At 40.0% G+C, this 16,663-nt stretch overlaps 1 protein-coding gene across 1 annotated transcript in view; it reads left to right on the forward strand.

The window, feature by feature from the left end:
- Nucleotides 1-11,675, forward strand: part of LOC114641188 (V-set domain-containing T-cell activation inhibitor 1-like) — a 47,565-nt gene extending 35,890 nt beyond the window's left edge. Inside the window, exons 5-6 of the mRNA XM_051926040.1 lie at nucleotides 4,658-4,678; nucleotides 9,696-11,675. Coding sequence (XP_051782000.1) covers nucleotides 4,658-4,678; nucleotides 9,696-9,736 — 62 coding nt within the window. The 3' untranslated portion in view covers nucleotides 9,737-11,675. The remainder of the gene's footprint in view (nucleotides 1-4,657; nucleotides 4,679-9,695) is intronic.
- The last annotated feature ends 4,988 nt before the right edge of the window (nucleotides 11,676-16,663 follow it).

Genomic DNA, 16,663 nt, shown 5'->3' on the forward strand with positions numbered 1-16,663 from the left:
TTTACAACAATATAAAGTTAGACTGGTTGAGCTTTCCTCATTCTTTGCAGCCTCACCACACCTTTTTTGTTTAACTTGCCTTTATTTGTTTACTTTGAGCAGATTTATTTTTATACCTGTTTGCATATAACTAAAGGTCAAATATTTTGAGCAACGGTATGTTGGCTGCTTTCCATTTATGAGCTGGCAGATTTCCACCGATGATAGACGAGAACCAAGCCAAGCAGGTTACATCAGTGCTTCTCAGTCCTAGTGCCGCCCTGTGGAAGCAACAGAATTCGCAATTTAGTCAGTCAACTTGCCTTATAATTGATCTCCTTGTTTAACTGTTATGTGTTCTTATTTTACTCTGCATTCAGAAAGTCAAAATAGTGTGAGGTTTTTATTGATAATAAATTTAGATGTATTTGTATTTTTTCCATAATACTCAATGTTCTTTTGTTATCCTTGTTTATTTGTAGTTTGTGCCCTTAACTGTATCCTAATAACTTCAGAAGAGGTCAGCCACTTGAAGCTAAGCTTTCTCAGGCCTGGCCAGACCAATCAGGAAAAGTTACTGCTGGTAGAGGTGTTGGTAAGGCCAGCAGGGGCCGCTTACTCTGTGGTCTGTGTGTGAAATCCCAATGCCCCAGTACAGTGACGGAGACACTGTGATGTAAAAATGGCACCCTCCTTCAGATGAGATATAAAACCGAAGTTCTGAATCTCTGTGGTCATAAAAGATCTCTGGGCCTCCATCACATAGAGTAGGGTGTTTCCCGATGTCCATGCTTAATTATCCACCATGACCTAGTCATTCTGGCACCCTAATCATCCTCTGTTTCTAATTGACTAACTGGATCTCAACCTTCACCACCTAACAGTTAATTTGTGGTGAGTGTACTGGTGCAAAAATGGCTGCCTTCACATCATCCAGGTGGAGGCTGCACATTAGTGTCAGTTAAAGTGGCTGGCCACTCACTGTGTAAAGTGCTTTGAATAGTGAGAAAAGCAATAAATAAATGTTAATTATTATTATTATGACAACAACAACAACAACATTTATTTCTATAGCACATTTTCATTAAACTCAAAGTTCTCTACATAATGAAGAAAGAGAGAAAAGACAAAATAAATTAGAAAATAGAATTAGGGAACACTAATTAACATAGAATAAAAGTAAGGTCCTATGGCCAGTGTGGACGCTGAAGTTGATAACAACGAGAGACAAAAAAACAATCCTCTTTAATAAAATCCCTATGTGTGTCCAGGTGTCCGTGTGTGGGTGTCTTCTGGTGAAGTGCGCATGCGCGGGGCACGGTGCGATGCGCGATATTACTGTCAGAGAAAGTTACAGGCGTTTTACGGAAATACAAACCAGTATTACTGCGAGAGGGAATTAAAGGTACACAATACAGTGACAGATATTACAGCCACATACAAGCCAGTATTACTGTCAGAGGAGATTAAAGGCATGTTACCGACGCGCACGCCTGTATTACCGCCAGAGAAAATTAAAGGTATATTATGGATGTACAAGCCAGCGGATGTACAAAACAGTATTACTGTCACAGAAAATTAAAGACACACATTACACGGCGGCAGCCCATGAAGAACGGTTTTGTAAATATCAACAAAAGAAAGGCTGAAAGAAAGAAAAATACGACCAACAAAAAGAATGAGGTCAAAGTCCCTTGCCATTTAATATAGACTGTTCCTACTAATGCTTATGCACTACTGTTCTAGCGCCCGTTACTGTAACGGGCTAAATGACTAGTATAAAATAAAAAGCAATTTCTTTATTCTTTATTCTTGGTGAGTTATCGAGACTGCTGCCCCCAAATGCCTCCGAAGAGACTGGAGCCCCCTATCCCCCCCCCCCCCAGCTCTGTGCCACAGACAATCTGCAGTCTAACGTGGGGCCTCTCTCTAAATACCTTCTTCATGTATTAAAAAAAATATACATGGCAGTTCATTTTGAGGTCATACATAAATTATAATAGCTTACTACTCCCTGAATTGGAATGTGTACATTGCTTCTTTCAGATAAAGAGGTTATCAGAGCACTCACAGTTTTAAGAAATAGGCTCAAATAACTTTAAGCAGGAATTCAGAAACTTTCACATTGATTTATAATATCACAGGGATGTTCTGTTTGTATCAAGAGGTCAGCATTTTCTCATAAAAGAATGCAAGTTAGTCCCTTAAACTGTGCACAAGCTTAATTCTTTTTCTACCTAAATGAAGAACAAATTCATATAGAAGTAAAAATCATATAGCTCTCTGCAGCATGATTAATACAAAATACAGTCCTTGGTATTTGTGAGTTAAATATTTATAATCATTATAGTTAATAATGTTTTTTCTTCCTCACCAGGGAGGACAGAAAAAACAAAAACTATAACGAGCACAGACACCTGGGTAAATGACATGGAATGATAAAAGGCAGCAACTACAACAACATTAGACTACTAATGTGCTCATTAGGAAATAACAACTTAAACAACCAGAACATCTTCAACTAAGATCCTAATCTTGATGGAGACAATGACAATATTCAAAAACAAGAGAGAAATAAAAAGCATAGATAGTTACCACCATGTAACACGACAGGCTGCACCTTCCATTGAAATTAGAGGTGGGCAGTCCAGTAATCTCAGTCATCCACCCCAATAATCCATAGCTTTCTTCCCCAAGGTAAAGACATTACATCGAATTAATTTATCAATTTGAATTTATTAAAACTGAATTTTCAATTTTAAAAAAAAATTTTTTTTTTAATTTAATTTTCAAAGTAGGAGCACTGTGACCTATTTGTCTGTGGCATTTGTTTGCTTACCTTATATGGGCACCATCTTCAGAGGGGCATAGCAGCAGTTACCCTCTCCAATCCAAAAGCTGAAGAGGAACTAGACCCCCTAAAACACCAGTGCTACTTGTGATGGTAGCAATGAACTGAAAAGTCATTTTTGGTGTAAAGGACAAACAACATTGTCAAAAAGGTTTGGGGGTCCAACCAGGAGATCCACAGATGGCATAATAAAGTAAAAAGTAACATTTTGGCATCTTGTAGTGATGCTGGATGAGTTAGTGCCGGACCATTGGTACATCTCTGGTTGAATGACGCCTGCTGCATGTTCATCTCTTTCATTCTGGTTGGATGGAAGATGTGGAGCTTGAGTGGGGCTTGAGGTCAGGCTTCTTCCAGCTGTTGCTGAACCTTCTCCTGATTGGATTAAAATCACTTCCAGTTACAAAACCAGTGTCTTCTAATTTGGGTTCTTCTTTCCATCTTAGTTGTCATCCCTTGAATTATAAGTTGTCACAAAAATCGAGTAAGGTTTGGGGCAGCTACCCGTATATTATTTCCTGACTGCAAATTAAATGAGTAAGTGTACTAGAGTGCACAGATCAGAGTCCAGAACAGAACTGATTTGCTTGTCACAAAGATGACGGTTTAAAGCTAAGTGGAGGAAGTGATGTCATCAATAGGGCCGGAACCAGAAGTAGTGGTAGTGGGGCCGTGACTGGAAATGATATCATCAATAGGGCCAGAACTGGAAGTGGCATAAATGGGGCTGGGACCGGAAAGATTCCCGTAACTGGTACGAGAAAGGGAGAGAAAGAGTTAGTGCACTCCGCCACCTACTGGTCTGGCATGGAATTACTCTCATTCAGGCCCTTAAGCTAGCTCAAATACGTACTTGTGTGACAAAGTCTTTGTCCTTGTGTCTTCAGGCTCAGGATGTGCCTCTGTAGACAGGTCAGGTCACCTCTGATATACATGTTTGCCTGGCACATCCTGGTACAAGCTGGACTTCGGTCACTTAGTTTGGAATGCCAGTGTTGGTTTTGTGCAGCTGGAGGCCTGTTAAGTCTGCTTTCACGAAAAGCCTTTCAGAGTGGGCAATGCACACTTTGTCCTACAGCTGGCAAAAAATTTGGCAAAGAAGGTTACTGGTGAACCCAGAAATTTTGATGCAAAAAACTCTTTGCAGATTTTCACTGATCAACAGTGACAGAATGTCAGTGATCGAAAGTGTGACATTTTGTATTGTCTAGTTGTCTACAGAACAGAGACAATCTGGGCATCAACATTCAATAATGTCAATTGTAACAGAACTTGGGGACAACTTTTCCGCCCTGGGGGCTGGAAAGTTTCTGCGGACATGGATGATTAGTGAGGTAAAGTCCTGGGAATGAACTTGAGAGCCATAGTATTCTGCCAAAAAAGAGAGATGAGGCTGATTTTAATGAAAAAAGTTTGGTAGAAGGAACTTCTTTAAATAAGTGCTTAAACAAAAAGACATCCTCAAAAGCAGATTCTGCATAATTCAAAACTACAAAGCAAACAAGAAAAATTCAGCAAAAAATGGAATATAAGACATCTAAGAATTTAGAACAAAGCCAAATTAGCACACATTGGGTTGGACATTTGTCACTGAAGGAGCCACAATACTTCAGGGGGTGGGGTTACAAAAGACACACCTCCTGGGTGTGGCCTACACTTTAAGAGTAAGAACACCAGTGGTTTTAAACTTTAAAGGTAAATGAGATGGGAGTTGTTGCACATTTTTATGAGTGACCTGTGTGATGGCTGAACATTATGAAGAAGATGCCAGAAGTGACAGTCGCTCTCTATTAATATTCTTTCTTTCTTTCTCTATTCTCTTTGCAGATTTCAGAAAGCAACTACAAGGTAAGTGAAACCAATGTCATGTGAATGAGTGTATGCTGAAATAGACTGGCCTTAGTATGTAACAAAATGTGACAAAACTCCATTAATAAGAGAGAAGGTACTAGTGGTCCTCACATGCAGTCCCTCAAGTTATATTTGACTGATGTCACCTACAGTGCACGTTTAAGACATCAACTGCTTTAGGCTTGGAAGTTCATGTGTGACAAAGGAAGGATCACATCAACCAGAGGAGTACTTATTTTTATATTTAAGGTTGACTCTTCATTGTTGGGTTGGACTTAATGTTTAATTCTTATGAAGGGGGCAAAAATAAGCAATTCTCACAAGCAGCAAAATAAATAATTGAGGCAGGAACTGTAGGTACGCTAAAAAGATCTAGTTAATCTAAGCCAGGCTTGAGTTAGCAGTCTAATGATAAATTGAGAAAGCATAGCTAAGTTAACTTTTGGAGGTAAAACGACAACGGAGAAAAGAATTATGGATCTTCAAGAGCAATTTTTAAAGCGTTAATGAAATCAAACAATCTTATGATTAAGTCTCTGAGATTTTTCAGGTAAAGGAAGGAGTCACTGAACCTCTCAGTACTTACAGTGGATTCAGAAAATATAGAGTCCCCTTCACTTTCTGCACACTTTATGGTGTTGCAGAATTCATTTGAAATGGATCAATTTGCCCTTTTTGTCCATTAATCTGCACTCAATTTGACCTAATGACAAAGTGAAAACATGGTGATTCAAAATTATTAAAAATCAAAAACTGAAAACTGTTGGTGGCACTCCAAATTGTGCTCAGGTGTTCCTATTTGCTTTACTTCTCCTTGAGATGTTTCCGAAACTTGGCGGGAGTCCGCCTGTGGCCTTCTGAAATGATTGGACATCGTTTACATGTCTGATGTTGTAAGACTCAAAGAACCCTGCGGCCCCAGGAACATCTCTGATGATGTGTCTGAGAGCTTCACGAGATGTGTGTCGACTAACGTACAACAACAATGTGGAACATACAAAATAATTATAACAACTTTATATCCACCAAACCAAATAACTAACATTAGAAAATGGCTTAAACCAGTGTTTCCCAATGTGTGGGCAGGGCTGTTCTTAGGATTTTGAGGGCCCTAGGCAAAGGTACCTGTTGTGGCCTTGCTGTTTCAATCCGTTTGAATGTATGATAATTATTTTATCCATATGAATGCATAATAATTATTTTATCCATATAAATTTGTAACAATTAGTGAGGTAAAGATTATAATTTTATGATTACCTATATATATATAAAATTCTTTTCGTGTTTGAAACGGAAATTATGTATGACCACGTGATATGGAAATTACGTATGAAACGGAAATTACGTATGACCGCAGAACATATTATAATACAGGAACTAATAGAGCTGAGCCGTCCGCCGCCCGGTGCGTTCTGACAGAGAAGTTTTATTTATCTGTCCACGTGACTGTTTGCGGAAACTGCCATATTGTAACTTTTTTTGAGTTGGCAGTACTTGATAGTAGGAGAGATGAGGATAAACAGCTTTGCGTCTTTCTACTTATTAACTGCGCCGAGCTGTAAACAATGTGAAGACGAGACCACCTTCAGCAGCGAGGGGTCGTGAGAACAAAGTGGACGCTGGGAGGCACGGAATGTTGGGCTGCTCCGCCGGGTCAAGAGCTTCGCAGTTTTGGGCAGCGTCCTCTCTTCTCACACTGTTTGTGACACTTCAAGTGCCCCGTCGGCTCATGGGAGAGTGGAAATTTTTGCGAATGAGTGTAATCTGAGCCATCAAAGCAGGACTCTGTTTGTAAATTGCCCTGCACGACTACTTACTGTCCCTTAAGGGTCGGGTCACTAAAACCCCCACAACATTCAAGGTCGCTTTTGTGATGAATTATTTTAAGAAGTAAATCACACACACATAGTGCAAGGTTGTCAGGCAGAAATTTGAACAATCACATAGAAAATGTAATTTCTATACCACAGCAGTTATGTAGCGCCTTTCACAAGGGATCTACTACCGACACATGATCCAAATACATTTTAGTTACTGTTAGCACTACTTACCTGTTGTGTTACAGCGCTTTTAAAATGTAGTGTACCTGAAACCACTCCGGTGGTGCTCAATGTATCTTTACTTCTTATATGTTAATGTTTTACTGTTTAATAACTTATAGACAACATTTTATTTTTTTCCCTTCCACTCAGTGAGCAAAGCCACTGGATAATCAGCTAGTACTGTATATTATATATACCAGATTTGAGAGGAACATGTCAAAGGAACCTACTGACTAAATCTAACGTTGCGTGTACATCTAACCTTTAATGTAAAAATACCTTGCGTACTTTCATTTTTGCAAAGTCTTTGATTAATAATAAATAATAATAAGTTACATTAAGTGTGAATAATCAAGGGAGTCGATGACTTCGTGCACAACTGATATTAATGCTAAGCCATTATAATCGATCTGATGTGCAGATGCCCTGGCAGGTGAGGAGCAGGATCTGCCCTCCCATCGGGGCCCCACCCACTACCCCAGGACCCACCGTCACCGTCAATGTTGCCTGTCGCCACTGTTTCCTCTCTGCTCACATGTAACCATACTGATAATTCTCCCACTGAAAATTTGTACTTCTGAATTATGGACCTGTAAATTGTACTTGGTTACGGCTAAAAAAAAAGGCTGGGCGGGGCCCTTTGGCAGTGGGGGTCCTAGGTGGATGCCTACTTTGCTTATGCCTAAGAACAGCCCTGCTGTGGGGGGCGAGATATCTACAAGGGGGATGATAGAAAAAATGGAAATTGAAATAGAAGCTGTTTATTGCAACTCTTTATGGTAGAAAAATCACACAGAGTAGGTCGACTGTCAGCTCTGTGGTATTAGTCAAAATGACCGCGCTGTAAAAATCATTCCGCACGTAGGGGATGTAATAACGTAGAATGCCAGAACTGTGAAGAAACTGTGAGTAAATAACGGAAAGCAAACGGTGATCTCTAAAATGGTAATCTTTAAAATTGTTGTACCCTTGGTAAATGGAGCGAGGTATGCAATTAATCATATGTTGTTTCACTTATTCATTTATTCTGTTCTTTGTTAAAATGTATGTTTATATTTTTTGTTTATAGTCTTCATGGTGCTTGTGACGGTTATGACAACATAAATAAAGAATGTAAAGTTTGAGACGTGAATAAAAATAAAGGCACCAGCCTACAAATCTCTGCGCGTTGATTCAATTAAATCAGGGGCTGCTACAATAGTGGTGTCACTCGTCATTTCAAGACTCACCTACACTTGTGTATCAATAGGCCTGTCTGCCCGTGAGCAAACATCACAATTCAAATTACAACTCATCCCTCTCTCCTACTGTGATAGATAGATAGATAGATAGATAGATAGATAGATAGATAGATAGATAGATAGATAGATAGATAGATAGATAGATAGATAGATAGATAGATAGATAGATAGATAGATAGATACCATATAATAAATAGATAAATAGATATGAAAGACACTATATATATAATAGATAGATAGATAGATAGATAGATAGATAGATAGATAGATAGATAGATAGATAGATAGATAGATAGATAGATACCATATAATAAATAGATAAATAGATATGAAAGACACTATATAATAGATAGATAGATAGATAGATAGATAGATAGATAGATAGATAGATAGATAGATAGATAGATAGATAGATACCATATAATAAATAGATAAATAGATATGAAAGACACTATATAATAGATAGATAGATAGATAGATAGATAGATAGATAGATAGATAGATAGATAGATAGATAGATAGATAGATAGATAGATAGATAGATACCATATAATAAATAGATAAATAGATATGAAAGACACTATATAATAGATAGATAGATAGATAGATAGATAGATAGATAGATAGATAGATAGATAGATAGATAGACACCATATAATAAATAGATAAATAGATATGAAAGACACTATATAATAGATAGATAGATAGATAGATAGATAGATAGATAGATAGATAGATAGATAGATAGATAGATAGATAGATAGATAGATAGATAGATAGATAGATAGACACTATATAATAGATAGATAGATAGATAGATAGATAGATAGATAGATAGATAGATAGATAGATAGATAGATAGATAGATAGATAGATAGATAGATAGATAGATAGATAGATAGATATGAAAGACACCATATAATAAATAGATAAATAGATATGAAAGACACTATATAATAGATAGATAGATAGATAGATAGATAGATAGATAGATAGATAGATAGATAGATAGATAGATAGATAGATAGATAGATAGATAGATAGATAGATAGATATTTTATTAATCCCCAAGGGAAAATTCACATACTACTATACGTAGCTTCTGTAATCGCTAATATGTCAGTTATTGTTTTTAGAAATAAGAAGTGATATTATTCTTATGAGTATTTATAGTATTTGTAATTTAATTTTTATTATTATAGAATGGAATAATTTAAAATGTTGAATTATTAAAATTGCTAAAAAACTTCATGAAATTTAATGAAAACCGAAGAAATGTTTGAATTTTACGTATATTTTATCACATGGATTTTAATTTTAAATGTGTCACATGTGTGATTGTATATTTTGATGATAAAAAAAACATTAGCGATGTCCCAGTCTGATCCAGACTTGAGCCCAAATTAAAATTGTAAAATCTCAATATAATCAAAAATCTGAAAAAATACATAAAAAACTTTAGGGGGGTGCGCAACAAAAACTAATATGAAAAAAAATGGGGCACACATGGAAAAAGATTGAGAAACACTGGCTTAAGCAATCTAGAAATGTGTAAGGGAAAAGAGAACGAAACAAAATATGACAGAAATAATTCACACAGAATACCGTCCAAAAGTTAGCCGTCCTTCCTAAGCTTTTTGCTGTGTAGGCAGGTACTGAACTGGGGCACCTAGTGGGACAGCAAAATTAATAGTAATAAGTAACTGCTAACATGTCTCCTTTTCCTTTCAGAGATGTTCAACAAAGTATGTGAAAAATTAACTCGAAGCTAATTTGACTTTGACAAGAAGTGGGGGGACAAAGTTGAGAGCCTAATATATCTGAAATAAGAGGACAAAAGAAAAACAGCCATGGTTTGTTCTGAGGTCTTCTGCTCTGTTTCTACCTCTGACTCTCCAGCAAAGTGCCTCTGAGAAACGTTAAATGAGGTAATGGTAAAGCGGTAAATGAAACTGGGAGAGGGTCTGGATAAGGCCTGGGACGCAAAACACAACGTGAAAAGGAAGTCAAGAACGCTTGACATTGGACAAGCAGATACACTGAAGCTGTGAAAAACCAGGAAAACCTGAGAACCAGAGGCCAGTGAGAGACCCTCTGAAGAGTGAAGACAAAGCCAGTCACCCAATTTCGATCCAATTCAGCAGGCCTTTCCATATTCTGAAGAGAAAACGTAAGGGGACAAGCACCTAAAAGAAACAGGAGTTGAAGATGGCTGCATGAGAGGCTTATCAGAGCATCACCAGAGAAGATCCTCAGCACCTGGTGGCGTCTATGAATCGCACACTTCAAGCAGTCATTGCCTGTAAGGGATATGCAACATAGAACAAAATATGGTGGCTTTAATAGACCTGCCATTGCTGTGTGTCAAACATAATGGTGCCCTGAAATGGGGGGCCGTGTAGACTGAAGTGTGCACAAATCCCCCCTCAATGGAACTCTACAATGTGCACAATAATCACAGAGTCTGAATTGCATGATTTGTCATTTTAAACAGAGGGAGCAGAGGAGGAATGTCCCAAACATTATGGAGGGCAACATAGATAACAAAACAAATGCAGGATCAAGCTGTCCAATTAATGCACACACAATTCATTAAAGGGGAAAACTGGTAATTAATTAGGAAGCTTTTTGTAACAAAACACATCTGCCTCCACAACCAAAGTGGACTGAGCTACACAGCCCTGGCACATGCCCAGGTCACAATGCCAGTCGCCCGTCAGAAGCTCATTTACTCAAGCAGCCACCATAGTTAAATACAATTTCATAATTTGTTACTCACTTTTTTTTTTAACAACATTAGAAGGTTTATGATGAGAAGGGGGTCTTCAGCCCTGCACAGCTCACCAGTCCCACACTGTTAAAAATGCTGGCTCTTTCATGGCACTTTATGGTTCTTTAGTGGGTTGTGTGGTTCCTCATAGCACTATTGCTTGACAAAGCACAATCATATTCTGGGATGGATTCTTTGTATATGAAGTTGGTTCATTGTGATTTGAAAAACTTCCTAATATGTTGAAAAAAATGTCATCTTTAATGCATCATAGGCAACATAACAAGAAACTAACAGATCATGTAGACCTGCTTGTGTTATTGCAGCGGTTCTCAAGCTGTGGGGCGCGCCCCCCTAGGGTAACAAAAAAGGGGACGCGAATGTTGCCGTATGTGGCGTAATTTTGCTATTCATACGGAAATTTTAAACTTGTAGAGGTGTATCGGCAGCAAAAAATATAGGAATAGATTTTATTAGGGTTTCTAAAAAACATTCGGGGGCGCGATTAAAACTGTTATGGAAACTTGGGTCGCAAATACTTAAAGGTTGAGAAACGCTGTGTTATTGTATGCAGAGAGAGTCCTTTTGAAATCATAAGGCCATTGATATTTCACAAATCGGTCACCATCTGTTTGTGGTTATGGAGCCTCTTACAGATCCAAATAAATAAAGGTTTCTCTCTGGAACCATCAAGTGGATGGGTCTTTTGGGAACCAAAAATGGTTCCCTTCTGTTATTGCTCTGAAGAACTGCTCTGGCACCTCGATTTTTAAAAGTACATGTTACAAAACAACACCAAATTGAGTTTGAAGGTCTCTAAAGTCCTGCTGTCTACCACACTTCTTGGCCATTTCTTCCAATGTCTTTTTACAGAAACTCTTTAAATAAATAAATACTGTAGGTAGACAAACAAACAAATAAAGAAAGAAATAAATCTACTCTGTATATATAAAATCCTAACCTTAAATGTGCAATGATTTTATGTGATGTTTTTATGTCGGGCTTATTTTAGATAGATAGATAGATAGATAGATAGATAGATAGATAGATAGATAGATAGATAGATAGATAGATAGATAGATAGATAGATAGATAGATAGATAGATAGATAGATAGATAGATAGATAGATAGATAGATACTTTATTAATCCCAATGGGAAATTCACATTCTCCAGCAGCAGCATACTGATACAATAAATAATATTAAATTAAAGAATGATAATAATGCAGGTGAAAAACAGACAATAACTTTGTATAATGTTAAATGTTAACGTTTACCTCCCCGGATGGAATTAAAGAGTCGCATAGTTTGGGGGAGGAACGATCTCCTCAATCTGTCAGTGGAGCAGGACAGTGACAGCAGTCTGTCGCTGAAGCTGCTCTTCTGTCTGGAGATGACACTGTTTAGTGGATGCAGTGGATTCTCCATAATTGATAGGAGCCTGCTCAGCACCCTTCGCTCTGCCACAGATGTTAAACTGTCCAGCTCCATGCCAACAATAGAGCTTGCCTTCCTCACCAGTTTGTCCAGGCGTGAGGCGTCTTTCCTCTTAATGCTGCCTCCCCAGCACACCACCGTTTAGAAGAGGGCGCTCGCCACAACTGTCTGATAGAACATCTGCAGCATCTTATTGCAGATGTTGAAGGACGCCAGCCTTCTAAGGTAGTATAACCAGCTCTGTCCTTTCTTGCACAGCGCATCAGTATTGGCAGTCCAGTCTAATTTATCATCCAGCTGCACTCCCAGATATTTATAGGTCTGCACCATCTGCACACAGTCACCTCTGATGATCACTGGGTCTATGAGGGGTCTGGGCCTCCTAAAATCCACCACCAGCTCTTTGGTTTTGCTGGTGTTCAGGTGTAGGTGGTTTGAGTCGCACCATTTAACAAAGTCCTTGATTAGGTCCCTATACTCCTCCTCCAGCCCATTCCTGATGCAGCCCACGATAGCAGTGTCATCAGCGAACTTTTGCACATGGCAGGACTCCGAGTTGTATTGGAAGTCCGATGTATATAGGCTGAACAGGACCGGAGAAAGCACAGTCCCCTGTGGCGCTCCTGTGTTGCTGACCACAATGTCAGACCTGCAGTTCCCAAGACGCACATACTGAGGTCTGTCTTTAAGATAGTCCACAATCCATGCCACCAGGTATGAATCTAATCCCATCTCTGTCAGCTTGTCCCTAAGGAGCAGAGGTTGGATTGTGTTGAAGGCGCTAAAATGTGTTAAAATCTCCATATGTTTGTTTGGTGTCATTCTTTTCAGAATTTAACGATCCTTAATGTGATGTTGTTAAATTTTCAGATTCTTATTGTTTTTAAATTATAAACTAAAAAATATCAAAAACTCAAATCCCGCTAGATGAGAGTTTGTGCCAAGAGATTTAACCAGGTCAGGGGCCGGAAATAAAAGACAAAGAGTAGGACAGCTGCTGTACAGGCTTTTAAATGTTCAAAGCGCCGTGCGAGATGCAGATCACATGGCACGGCAACAGCAACAAGCCAGCAGCTGATGGAGCAAAGAGGAGGCAAAAAAAACTATTTGTTTCCAATTGTATCACCGTTAAGAGGGGGTTTCGGAGGAGCAACCACATCTTCACAACACGAGCAGCAGAGATGCGGTGGCTGGTGTGTGTAGTGTAGAAAAGGGTGCGAGCAGGGGTTAAGCCCCCTAGCAAATAAATAAACAAACAAACAAACATGCACACTTTTGTCTTAACACACACCAGAATGACTATAAAGCAAGAAAATTCAAAAGAAAGGCACTCTCTGCACAGTGAGGGCGCTATACAAGCGTATTGCTGTTGGCATTAAAAATCTCCAGTCTCGTTTCCTGATGCACTTCTGCTGAATAATTCTTTGCCTGAAAGTCCTAGGTGTTGGTGTGTCACAGAGAGGATGTGCATCATTGTTTGTAATGGCACTCGGTTTTGTCTTCATTCAATCCTACCTATTCTCTGCTACCTCCAGGGGGTCCATAGAGTGTCTCATAACTGAGTCTGCCCTTTTAATTAGTCTGTTGATTAGGTGGGCCTCTCTTGAAGTGATGTTACCAGTCCAGCATACCACACTGGCCTTCACAGAGTTGTAGAAGATGTGAAGGGTGTCACTAACCACATTGCAGTCTCCATTTTCATCCCCTTTTTCATGAGAAACTGCCGCACGTTCAATGCTGTGTTGTTGTGATGCAGAACCCACTTGCCTGATCGCCACAATTCGGGTCGTTTTCTCAGCACTGCATCACGCATTCTCTCGAGCACTTCATGGATGCTGCTTGGCCAAAAATGATGCAGATGGAAGTCTAGTACACGCCTCTAGCGGCAAAGGTCGGAACTAATGCCCCTCCAGCCTCCAAAAAAAACATTCTCGTTATTTTTGGGCCACCCTCGTATTATCTATGAAGAAATATCTCACAGAATATTGCATATGGTAAAAGCAAATTGTTGTACACGATAAATAAAGTCATTGTGTAAATAAATGACAGACAGACTAAATGTGATAAGTGTTAGAGTGAAAGGTGAAATGGCCTCCATTTAGGTTGCCAAAGAGGCTGTGGTGGGTGTAGATTTACTCTTTGTTATTCCCGTCTCCAAATATTTCTGAACTTGTTCTTTCAGGTCCCGATGCTTTCTGGTCTGTGACACATAAGACTGTTTTGGGTCTCTTGTCAATGGACTGGGTGGTTAGGGTCCTTAAGAATAGCACAGTGATCTGAGTGTCTGTAGCTGCCATACTCCTTCAACCCAGATCCGTCGATAGTCATGAACCAGGGCAATGAGGACACATAAACAACAAGAGATGCAAAAGTACCTTGCACTTCCCCACAGAGTCCACCAATACATAAAGTTCAATGCATTCCTCATTAAATAAATAACTCAATAAAAATGGGTGCTCTTACATAATCATAAAATTAATCAATGAATTCTTCTTCATCTGCAACAGCGGATCATCCAAAATTGTTGTCCGCATATTGATTTGGCAAAATTTTACACCAGATACCCTTCCTGACATAACCATCCCCATTTATCCGGGCTTGGGACCGGAACGAAGAAACATCCCCTGTGGCTGAGTAAACCCGAAATAAAACCAGGTAGATGTCATGGTCCCTAATGGATGGCATGTCTTTCACTTTTCATCTCCCCAGCTTACCGTATCGGTCTTCTCAGCTGTGCTTACATCTCGACTGCCACCTTTGGTGTCTGCCAAGATCTTCAGAGCTGGACCTCCATCTTCCCTTATGCCCCTTCTGGAATCTGTCAGATGCCTAGGGGGATATCTGATGATCACCCCACTTCTCATGGCTATTATGTGGGGAAATGATTCACCAGGAAGTCCCTCCGCATCCTCACGGGCCTCTGACCGCCTGCATCACCATCATCACCACCACCACTGCTGCTGCCATGCTGGCTCAAACACCCCAACACTCTTTTCCATTCATGGTTTCATGGTTCTTTGACTTCCCTTGTCATCTTCTCACAGACTCCTTTCCAGCAGATAGGGATGCAGGTGTGCTAATCACGGACTTCAGAGTGTTAAAGAACCAATTGGCAGCCATGCACGTCTGCATGCCTCAGAACTACTCTGTTATGCTACCGCTCACACCTACACCCCTCTGACCCTGAGCACCCTGTTTTCATCTTCAAATAGTGCATTGCAAGTCAAGTTGGGGAGCATGCACTGGTACAGTGCGTTGCCACACCCAGCACACGACGAAACAGCTTGGGATCCTGGTTGGCAACCGACCAGGCACACACGCGGTCCAGTCCCACTCTCTGGAATTGACCTTCTATCTGCCGTAGCCAGGTGTGGCTGACCCCTTGGCCTGGTCCAGCCACTCGGGTCCCCAACAATGAGGATCTTACGAGCCAGATCACCCTCGGGGAAATGCGCCACATGGCCGTAGTGACGTAACTGATGCACCCTCACAATGCAGGTAATGTGCCTCATTCAGGACTCCATTAGCAACACAAAGTCAAACCAACGGGACACAAGGATTTTCTGGAGAGACCCAGTACCAAAGGAGTCCATTCTTCACCTCAGGTCACTGGATAGTAACCATGTCTCACAAAACCATATAGCAAGACAGGAAGCACCAGGACTCTAAAGACTTGGACCTTTATCCTTTTACATAGATATCAGGAGCGCCACGCACTCTTTCCAGTGACCTCATGACCCCCCATGCTCTCCCAATCCGTCTACTAACTTCATAGGAAGAGTCACCAGAGACATGAATGTCACTGCTGAAGTAAGTAAACCTCTCGACGAGATCAACACTCTTTCCACAGACAGACACACTGCTGATGGCCTTGCCCAAGAGGTCATTAAAGGCCTGGATGTTGGTTTTTATCCAGGATACTCGCAAGCCCAGACACTCAAACTCCTCACTCAGTCTCTCGAGCGCCCCGATCAGAGCCTCCATCAACTCCACGTCCATTTGCCATGGACCCAAATCACATTTGTTCCTACAGCAACTGATGGCAAGATGCTCAATTGATGGAAGTTGTGTTCCAATAATATGCTCTGCCATTCTGAACACTCTTTGAAGTGTGCATTTTTTTATTCTGTGTGGCCTTCCCAAACCAGACAGTTCTGGATGTATTGTACCACTATAGAAGCTGTCCACTGCTTTTTTCTGGATGCCACTTGTGTTGTTCTGCGTTCCTCACAATTGCTGTGGTGTTCATTGCCCAGTCATTGAGAAAAAGAACAAATCATTTGCCATTAATCTATCAGTATCGAGCGCACATCATTGTCAAGCTTGCCACTTAACAACAGCTTGCATCTCAGCAGGCTTCAGGAGAGAAGACTACAAAATGCATCCCAAAGATCTCGAGCACCTGTAATAGCTTAAGAAGGGACAAAAAGGGGGGGCCCTGTGGTGGAAAACTGAATGACTGTAAGGTGTAGACCCAGAAGTGTGCAGCCC

The sequence above is a fragment of the Erpetoichthys calabaricus genome, chromosome 4 (assembly GCF_900747795.2).
Source record: "Erpetoichthys calabaricus chromosome 4, fErpCal1.3, whole genome shotgun sequence".
NCBI classification, from domain to species: Eukaryota; Metazoa; Chordata; class Cladistia; order Polypteriformes; family Polypteridae; genus Erpetoichthys; species Erpetoichthys calabaricus.